This window comes from Canis lupus, chromosome 1 (assembly GCF_011100685.1).
Source record: "Canis lupus familiaris isolate Mischka breed German Shepherd chromosome 1, alternate assembly UU_Cfam_GSD_1.0, whole genome shotgun sequence".
In the NCBI taxonomy this organism is placed as follows: domain Eukaryota; kingdom Metazoa; phylum Chordata; class Mammalia; order Carnivora; family Canidae; genus Canis; species Canis lupus.
The window spans coordinates 101,167,771-101,178,532 of record NC_049222.1 but is presented as its reverse complement, the minus strand read 5'-3'; the positions used below and the strand labels follow the sequence as shown (position 1 = coordinate 101,178,532).

Genomic DNA, 10,762 nt, shown 5'->3' with positions numbered 1-10,762 from the left:
TTCTGAGGTACACAACTCTGTTCACCCCTTCATGCTAGCAAATAGTTGCTTTCAACACACACACACAGTGAACAGACTCCCCAAGATTAATGGTGGCTTAGGGCGGCCCGGGTGGCTCAGCAGTTTAGCACCGCCTTCAGCCCAGGGTGTGATCCTGGAGACCCGGGATTGAGTCCCACGTCAGGCTCCCTGCATGGAGCCTGCTGCTCTCTCTGCCTGTGTCTCTGCCTCTCTCTCTCTCTCTCTTTCTCTCTCTGTCTCTCATGAATAAATAAATAAAATCTTAAAGAAAAAAAAAGTAAAGACACAAAAAAAAACCAAACAAACAAAGATTAATGGTGGCTTAAACAATACGATCTTTACTGTCACAGAGCACGAGCGATGGGAGGCAGACTGTTCCTGGGTTGGTGACTTGGAGACTGGGGGATTGCATCATCATAGAGTTTCACAAGGACCACAATGTCCCCGAATAATGTAGTCCACCTTTTCAAATCACCAGTAATCCTCTAGGACAAAACTGGGTGAGATCCATGCCTTCTCTTCAGGGAGGAAAAATAGGAAAGGAGTCAGCGCTCAGGCAACTCATTAGTCATCCAGCAATTGCCCTGACACTGGGGGATGGCCCTGGGCAGGTTGGAAAAGTACGATGCAGCTGCCGCACACCTGGGATTTATACAGATGTTTGAATGCGTGAGCTTCAACACAGGCAAATGGCACCCTCACAAGGGATCTCTTCCAGTGTTGTTACATTCCACTTATAAATACCTGCACATTTAAGGTAGTTCTCCCATCTGCAATTTGTGATATCCTCTGAGGTGAGTCCTTCGGGTGAAGGCTCTCCCAGAGTCACTGCATTCAGAAGGCCTTTCACTACCACGAGTTCTCTGGAGTGCAATGAGGCTAGCCTCTGGTTGGCCACTTCCCACAATTGCCACCACATTCACAGGCTTTCATTTAAGGAGATAACGTGGTGTTGTAAGAGCTTGGACTTCTAGGTAAATATTAGCCTACGTTCAAATACTCACAAAGCCTTTTTCAATGTGAAAATTTGAATGGTCACTGAAATGGAAGACACGTCAAACGTTTCCCAAAGTCACTGTACTCCTAAAGCCTTTATCCAGTGTGCACTTTTCCGTGCTTAATGAGGCTGGAACTATGGCTAAAGGATTTGCCACATTCGTGGCACCTGTAAGGTCTTTCTCCAGTGTGAATTCTCCTGTGTTTAATGAGGCTGGAGTTTTGAGTGAAGGATTTTCCACATTCACTGCACTCATAAGGTCTCGATCCAGTGTGTACTCTCTGGTGTTTGAGAAGACTGGAACTGTAAGTAAAGAATTTCCCACACTCGCTGCACTCATAAGGCCTTTCTCCCGTGTGAACTCTCCGATGTTGAAGCAGCGCAGAGCTTTGGCTAAAAGATTTCTCACATTCGCTGCACTTATAAGGCCTTTCTCCACTGTGAACTCTACGGTGTTCAATGAGGCTGGAGTTTTGAGTGAAGGATTTTCCACATTCGCTGCACTCATAGGGCCTTGATCCCGAGTGAACCCTCTGGTGTTTAATGAGACTGGAGTGGTAGGTAAAGAATTTCCCACATTCACTGCACTCATAAGGCCTTTCTCCAGTGTGAACACTGCGGTGTTGAAGGAGTGCAGAGCTTTCACTGAAGGATTTCCCACATTCACTACACTCATAGGGCCGTTCCCCAGTGTGAATTCTCCGATGTTTAATGAGGTTGGACTTGTTGCTAAATAATTTCCCACATTCAGCACACTCGTGAGGCCTTGCTCCAGTGTGAACTCTCCGGTGTTGAATGAGGCTAGAGCTCTGCCTGAAGGACTTCCCACATTCCCCACACTCGTAAGGCTTTTCCCCAGTGTGCACTCTCCAGTGGTCACTGAGGCTGTAGCTTTTGCTAAAAGATTTACCACATTCACTGCACATAAAGCATCTTTCTCTAGAGAGGTCTCTCTGGGGATGAACAAGTGCATGTGTGCAAGTGAAGTCCTGCGTGCCTTTTCCCCAGTTGTGTTGTGCTTTCCTTCCACGAGAGGATGCCCCGTACTCGGTTCTCCTGCATGACTTCTCCCTGGCGTGTGTGGCCTGATGCTGGAGCAGTCTTGAGGTGGCCAAGCTGTCCCTCACAACCTCCCCACAGGAAAAAGGTTTCCCTGATACACAGAATTCATTGTCCTTCACAAAAGAGGCTCTGCCCATGCTGCTTCTGAAGCATTTCTCTCCAGTGTGCTGCTTCTGGTGCTGAAGGTTTGCACCAAAATACCACTGTTTCTCACAGGCCCCAATCTGGTAGTGATTCTGTCCACAAAGTGTTGCCTGGTGCTCAGTGGAGAGCAAAATGTCTCTCAGGTCCTGGCCACACACCTCACGAGGATGGGCCTCTTGGGGAGACACAACTGCCTTCAAAATCCTGACCTGTGACACTCCTTGCACAGACACTCTCTGCTCAGGGACCTCCTCATCTTCTGCTCCAAGCCTACAACCTGAAAGCAAGAAATGCTGGTGAAGTGCATGCTGCCTTTGGTGGGAGGGGGCAGCTCCTATACGAGCTACAAATGTGTGTCTAACAAACCCAGGAACCAGTGAATGGGATTGTTTGCAGGACTGGGGAGATGGTTCAGGTTGAGGATGGGGCTGCTTAGCAGTGGCAGGCACAAAATGAGCACAAAGAGCACAGAATGGGAGAGGCCTCATGAGGTGAAGGATGCAAGCATGTGGTGTGACACAGAGGAGAGAGATGGTCTGCAATTCATTCCTCTGCAAATAACTTTCCAAAGAAACGTATCTCCTACTGACACACCTATTCCATGCAGAAGGGTGTGTCAAGACCCAAGGAAATAGAACTGGAACCTGGCAGGCGGTGTTCAAGGACTGCTTAAGAACACAGGCATACCTCTTGACATACAGCAGCCAATGTGCAAAGTACTGTTGGTGGAGTGGCAGGAAAAACAAGTGAGATATGGATCCCAGAAATGTGAGGTTCACCTCAGGCCAGAAGCAAGAGTGACAAGTAACAGACTTGACAAGTCGGCAAAGTGCCAAGAAAGGGAAAGAAAAGATAGAAATGAAATGTGGACTCTGGCATCAAAATACTAGTCAAACAGAATGGGCTTCTGGTATGACCTGAACACACAGCATCTCCCCCAGGTACCACTGCAGGCCCGGCTTCCTCTGAGCCATCATGTTGTATGTGGGTCAATGTACCCACTGTGAACCACCACAGGCTCTCCAATCCAACCCCACGCCCATAATCAGCAAGTACATGGCAACTTTATGATACAAGTGCTAAGGAAAAGACAGGACAGATGAGCAGCCATCAGTATCCCAGAACAACGCAGCACACGACAGCCCATGGCAAAGAGAACTAAATAGTCCCCAGAGAAGTCTGGACAGGGTTTCTCTCACGAGAACAGCCCATGCTCCATAGAAGTAGTAACTTTGTCAAGAGACAGCAAGTCCTGACATAGGCAGGCACGAGGAAGCCTCAGCTAGAGAAAAGCAGCAGACCTGGAGCATGCAGATATCCTGCATCTAGACAAAGTCACCCAGTCAGGGAGAGGGCAAGAAAGCTGATATCCATTAGGTTCACTGCAAGACTCCTGACCCCGATTCCTTCCCTGAAAGGCAGCAGGAAAGCTAGTGTTGGGGCGGCTGCTCAAGGAAGGAAGGCAGTTCACTGACCTCAGCCTTAGCAACTACAGCACCTACCCATAGAACGGGGGAAGGAAGCAATGCTCATGGCCCCTGTGCAAAGACAGACTGCTCCTGGGGACAAAGGGAAGGGCAGAGACTAGCTCAGGGCACAGGGGTGGGGTTGAGGGTCTTACCCAAGGAGGTTATAAGTGCCAAGTTCTCCAGCATCACATCCTGGTACAGACATCTCTGAGCCTCATCAAGGAGACCCCATTCCTCCCAGGAGAAGTACACGGCCACGTCTTCAAAGGTCACCCTGCCCTGGCATGATGGGGACAGATGAAACCACAAAAAGCCCCTCTCCCAAGAACCCATTTCCCTTTTCCCACCCACATCTACCCTATGCCCATCCCCCCCCGATCTCCCCATCTGACAGGAGAAACCAGGCCCCAGTGCCTGGGTGCCATGGCACCACTGTCTCCTCATGGGCCCACTGATCACAGGGCCCGCCGACACAACAAGAGGCAGGTGGACACTAAGTTGCAGACCTGGCACAGAAGGATCCTCCCGGCCACCCAGGCTATTCCGCTGAATACCAGGGCCCTGGCATCACCAGGCATACTCCCTCTCCAAGTACACAACACTCTTGAGACTGGAGCCCAAGGCCACATGCCTATGGTCATCACTGCCTCACTGTCCCACACCACAGGAATCTCCCTGGCCTCCCCCCATGTTACTTGTATTTTAATCACCTCCTCTTCAACCCACTGGTGAGTGCAGGAGTCTCATCTTAGGGTTATGGGGATGGCCAAACACACGACACCTGACCCTGTACAGAGGAGACGGATAGCACTTTATTAATCATGTATATTCACAGCCTGGGAGAGGAGGACACCACACCCCACACAGGCCCACATGGGGGTGGCACTCTCAGAAAGAGTGAACAGCCGGGAGCTGTAGGATCTGAGCTTTGTGGGATCAAGAGGGTGAGGTACCTCCTGGTTCCTGTAAGAGGATGTGATTGGCTTTTCTGAATAACTCCATGGGCTGGTAGGGAACTGAAACCCATACAAAGGATAAGCAGGGGGATGCCTGGGTGGCTCAGTGGTTGAGCGTCTGCCTTTGGCTTAGGTCGTGATCCTGGGGTCCTGGGATCGAGTCCATAGGAACTGGGATCAGGCTGCCCACAGGGAGCCTGCTTCTCCCTCTGCCTATGTCCCTGCCTCTCTGTCAGTGTCTCTCATGAATAAATAAATAAAATCTTTCCAAAAAAGAAAAAGGGTGGGTGGGTGGGTGGGTGGGTGGGATAAGCAGGAAACACACCTTTGATGAAAGGCTGTTTCTTTAGGAGACCTTGCCAGTGGCAGAAGAGCGGGGAGAACTTATACTCACACCATGAGTTCCTCCACCTTTCACCAGACATAAAGTCATAACAGGGAACCTGTTATGTTTTAGGAACCGTATGTAGATCTCAAGATACCTCCTCTCAAAGTCCTCCTCCACCTGTACTGCACTTGTTGTCCCCTCAGCAATCACAATCTCCCTCTGTCCTGACCCTCATCCAAAGCCAAGGTTGCTGGGTGGCCTACCCCAGGCTTAGTGACTCTCACAGGTGATCACATCAGCACATTACACATGACCTTATTCCTCCAGGATGAAATACCCCAGGCCCTACTAAAGTCCTCACAAAACCCTGGTGGAGTTCAGAGTGGAGAAGCACTAGCGCAGTGCTGAGTGTCATCATCTTGTCTTAATTCCTCCTCAGCTCCGGATCCCTCTTCTGTCTACTCTTCTGCTGGAAACCTTGGCCACCTGCCCAGGTATCCAGTCTTGGACGCACTCTTCCTTCATGGCCACTCACATCTCTCATCGCTGAAGTCATACAATCAGCTAAGTATCCAGTCCTGGTTCCCTTTCCCCCCTCAACTTCCTGGCACCAGAAGAGCTTTATCACCATAACCAGAAGACTGCTCTTCACAAATGTGTCTCATGGCTCACTCACCCGGGGCCACACAGGAGCCATGATGGTTTTAGATGTCTCTCTTCTGAACCCCTCCCCAGATTTCCAGACCTGTGTGTTTGACTGCTCACTTAATGCATCCACTCAGTGCTCTCCAAAACATCTCCCACCAACATCACTCATCTCAGTTGATGGAGCTTCCATTCCTACAGCTGCTAAGAAAAAAACCCCTAGAGATAACCCCTGAATCCTCCATTTCACCCTGTCTCTGTCCACATAGAAAATACAGTTGTCACTTTTTAAAACACATATCCAGAATACAATGACATCGAACCCAGCACTCTGGTCCAAAAACCCTCACCTAGCCTATGACAGGAGCCTCCACCCTGATCGTCCTGCCTCCTCCCTCAGCCCATAGTCTATACTTCATGCTATGGCGGGATGGAGCCTATCAGGACCTTGGTAATACCACATGGCTGCTCATATCCAAGCCTCCCATTACCACCAGAGGACACACCCAACTTCCCAGGCAGTTATTCCAGTCCTGATTCCTGTCCGCCTTCCTGCTCTTTGCTCCCACCCTTAAGAAAAAAGAACGGTGGTTTCCTAGACAGTTCCAGCTGAGTATTAATTCAAGCATGTGCACACCGTGTTTGATGCTCCTGGGATAACCGTGCACACACCGGTTGTCAGAATGGCACTTCAGAGTCCCGGGACACAACAATGCAGAAGACAAGCGGGTGGGGGTCAGGTCAGGGCCAGTGAAGGCGTGGGCCACCTCCCACTTGTTCGTGTCGGCTCCATAAGCGCTTCTGCAGCCGTGGGAATTGGGGAGAGTCCAGCCTTTGACCGAGTCCACGGCGGGTTCCACGGACTCAAAGCTCCCTGTACCCTTGCCCGGCCCGGAAGACCAGGCCTGCGCTGGCAGGCAAGCTGTGTGCCTCAGCGCTCACTACCGCCCCTTAGGTGTGCCCCTCCCCTGCAGCCCGCTCCAGCCCGCCAGCGCGCGTGCCGGCGCTCACACACTGGGCCCCCGCCCACCCGCGCCTGCCTCTGCGGGACACGGGAGCCTGGGCCGCAGGGACGCGAGCAGACGCCCGGCGCTCCGGCCTCGAGGATTTGCGGCGGGGGGTGGGGGGGTAGGGCGGGCAGCGCGGGGAGGGCGAGGAGGGCCCAGGGGACGAGCGTTTACCTGCGTCGGGGCCCTGGACGCCGCCGCCGTCATCGGACTCGGGGTGGGGAGCGGACAGCCGGCCCGGGGGTCCCTGTTCTGTCCCCGGCGCGGGGCAGCCCGGGCGGCGTTTCCGAGCCGCGGACTCGCAACCGTGCAGCAGGGTCAGCGGCTCCTCGGGCCCCTTCTGTTGCGTCAGATCAATCTGAACGCAGAACGCCAGAGACTCTCACCAGGTGAGCCCTCAACAAGAGCAGCTGTCATGGCCGCCCTGAGGAGACAGCAGGAAGTCCCGCCCTCGCGATGGGGCCACACGCGGAAGAGCCTCTCTTTAAGTTCTCATTGGAGAGCGACGCTGCCACTCGACTCCGGGCATTTTGGGTAAAGTAGTCTCCGCTTTTACGAAGGCCGGGGTCAGGGACATCTGGCAGGTAAGGCCCGAGTCCTGCAGGTTAGTGCGTCTGAAAAGGCCGATTCTGTTGTTCTTCGCTTCCTCTTTGAGAGAATGTTATCATAGTCTTGCGCAGTGGTCTCTGCCACTGATCACCCAAATGTTTGGATACTTATTTCAGACCCAGCGAAATTCGCGGTCTCTTGGAGGCCGAGAATATTTCTGATGATCCTAAAGGCTACAAACCAAAGAAATACATCATTCCATAGCGTCTTTACGTCACAAGATGTCCTCGCTTAGTGGAAGTTAATATACATTACCTTATTTCAATTAGTATCTCATGGTCCCATTGGTGACTGTGTCACGCCTCAACAATATAGGCAGGTGGGCCGACAGATGGCACCTAAGCTCTGGCCCTGCCATTCACTGCCACAACACCCCCTCTTTCCAGGCAGTGCTCCTGGGGTTCATCAGGTCGCCTTTCCCAGACACCTCCATTACGTGGGCTCACCTTTACTGTTATGCCAGTATGGGGGTCCTGGGTCATGAGTGCGCAGACCCTTTCCGTGGGCACATTACTCTTGCTGCCACACCTCTCGCAACTGCATTCCCACAGCCACAGCTCCTCCTTGCCCTACATCATACTTATCTCCTCCACCTCTCTAATTATTACTCAGCATACATTGCCCAGAATACGCTTGGCAGATTCAGACAGGATCAAGTACTATCCCAGACTATGATTTCCCCATTGGCAGAGGCAGCCATGAGTCCTATCAAGAAGGCCTCCCTCCCTGTTCCTTGCTTCAATGTCGTTAACCAAGAATCAAATCAGATTCAGATCCCGATGGCTCTCCTGCGGTTGTCCTGCACTTGATATCCCCTCACCAACCTTCGGAGTCCTTGGTTGGAGCAGGGCAGAGAGGAGGGGGATTCTGGGGGTGGGGCGATCCCTATCCTGTCCTGGAGTCAATCACCTTGATCCTTACCTGGCACTATGGAGAAAACCAGGAGGAGAATGGGGGCGGTCCTGCCCTAACATCATTCCTAGGCAGGGAATTGCCCCTCTGCTGGGCTTACATTGGAGCAACTCACCTGTCCTTGGACCAGTGTTTTCTGGTTAATATAGGTCCCATTACTCCAGGGGCCTGTTGAGAAGGATGTCCTTAGTGTCATGTGCGGGAAAAGAAGAGGTCTTGGGTACCATAAGGGGCACTGGAAATTGCAGGGATTTCAAGGCAGAGGGCTGGGGACTTTGTGTTTTCTTAGAAGGGCCACAAGCATAGTGCAGGGGAGTCATGTCTGCAATTCATCACATATATGTAGAGATAAAGGGGATGCAAATGTTTTCTGCTACCCGTCCCAAGTTCTCAGACTTTTTTTTTTTTTTTTTTAAGATTCTATTCACTTATTCATGAGAGACACAGAGAGAGGCAGAGAGGCAGAGACACAGGCAGAGGGAGAAGCAGGCTCCATGCAGGGAGCCCGACGTGGGACTCGATCCCGGATCTCCAGGATCAGGCCCTGGGCTGAAAGCAGCGCTAAGCTGCTGAGCTACCCGGGCTGCCCCTCTCCTCAGACTTTTATAACAAAAGACATTAACAAAAGAAAACCATAAGTTTATTAGTATGTATATCTCATATGTACATGAGAGAGAGTCTGGGTTGAATAACTCAAAGACATGGATTTGTTTTCAGTCTTACAGAACATCTTTAAGGAACAGTACAATATTAGAGAAGTAGCAAGACAAGGGAAAAGTACCTGAGTCTCTAGGGGTGGCATATTGTGGGAAGGCAAGCACAGATAGATAAAGGATAGTTAGTAAGGTGTGTTTTGTAAATTCCTATGGTGCTGTCGCCAGGCTGATAAGGGTCTAAAGTTGTCTTTGGTGATTAAATTTAGTCCTAGTAAATTTCTTTCCAGCTTTTAGGCAAATAGGAGGAGAGCATAGTGTTTTTCTGGTTTTTGCTGCTGCTTATTGCCTTTAGTTCAAAATAATTCTGTGATGAGTGATAATGTGGAGTTACATGAAGAGGACCTGTAGTTCCACTGATGGAGTCAGATCTTCACACAGGAACTAAATAAATGATGAAGAGAATGTCAAAGAGCCCTAGGGATCCTGAAAAAACAAAAGCAAAGCAGAGGGAAGACCCTAGAATTTGGGGCAACTTTACACTGGGCAACCTAGGAAGGGCTCTAAGAGAAGAGGATATGGGAGTAGTCTGGAATGAAGTGAAGGAGGGAACCCATATGGACAACAGATGAATAAAATATTTAAGTCTTGATGGTGATTGGCATTACAATAAGAGAACACAGGGCCTCTCGGCCATTTACATCCAAAGAGACACCTCATTTCTGCAATTATTGTAGCCCAACAGTTTAGTGGACTCACTTTCCAAAATCAAGTAATTGCCTTAAACAGGAAAATGGATTGTTATGGATTTGTTGGTGTATTTCAAATCCAACCATTTATGACTAAGTCAAGTTGTTGCTCCAGACAGTTGTTGTGACACGCTGTGCACAAACGCCCAGTTAGCCTGAAATCAGACTGCGCCTGTGCATGGTAGCTAGAATAGCATGCATAGTGATATGTACAGTTCTTAGAAATCCATGCCTATTCCCAGAACCCCACTTGAATAGTCCACACCCAAATAATAACCACCCTTAAGAATCAGAGCCCTGTATGTACCTGGCATGGCTCAGATCTTCCCCAGTGGGCGCATACTCAGTGTCCCTTGGAGTGTGTACTTTCACCTTGCAATAAAGCTTTTTCTGTCATACTTTACTGTGACTCATCCTTGAATGCTTTCTTAGTGGGGGAAGTCAAGAGCCTGGCACTAGCTGGTGGTTGAGGTCTCAGGGCCCAAGAACTCCCCTAGTTTCCAGTAAGGAGGGAGATTGTCAGTATTCCCATTCTATACTCAAGAAAATATATAGCAAGGGCAGTGAGGAGATTTACTTCAGGTCACAGCCCTGGAGAAGGGCCCAAGTAGAATGCACTTTGAGGTCTCTGGTCTCTGCAGCTCTGCTCTTCTCTGTGGCTCCCTCCATGCAAATGACACAGGGTCAGTGGGATTCTGAGAAATTACACTTTATACTTCCACACTGTATCTCATTGGATTCCTGAAGTGGGAACCTCCCCATATCATATCACCTCTGGCCTGGATTTAGTACATTAGTTTGGAAGTGACCCTCCACGGTCCCCAGACTCAACATCAAGGAGAGAGAAAGATGAAGTGTCCAGGAAAAACCTTCCTCTGTATTGGGGCACAAAATACATATGGGTGGGGGTGGAGGTCTAGCGGAAAAGGGCCTGGGAAACCCTCCACTCATCCCACCTGTGCTTCGCTATCAGTGCTACTACTATTGGCATAGGAGCTTGTAGCCAGAGGGGATCATGAGAGGTGGCAACCAGAACAGGTGGCACAGCCTCAGCAGGATCCAACCCAGGTCCTACAAAAGAATAGAGATTGGTTTCTTTCTCCTTACTCCTCTTCCCTGCTCACTCTCAAAGAGCAGCCTTGTTGAAACACAATACAACGAGATGGGATGACTCAAAAAATGTTGTCCCAAGCATCCAGAAGGACAGATA

General features: G+C 50.4%; 1 protein-coding gene across 1 annotated transcript; it reads right to left on the bottom strand.

The window, feature by feature from the left end:
* Positions 1-332: 332 nt before the first annotated feature.
* LOC119870875 (zinc finger protein 154-like) lies at positions 333-7,078 on the bottom strand. Its single transcript, XM_038527581.1, has 3 exons — positions 6,804-7,078; positions 3,846-3,972; positions 333-2,501 (listed from the first exon to the last, which is right to left on the bottom strand). The coding sequence occupies exons 1-3, from the start codon at positions 6,834-6,836 to the stop codon at positions 1,114-1,116; spliced, it is 1,548 nt and encodes a 515-aa protein (XP_038383509.1). The 5' UTR covers positions 6,837-7,078; the 3' UTR covers positions 333-1,113.
* Between the last annotated feature and the right edge of the window lie 3,684 nt (positions 7,079-10,762).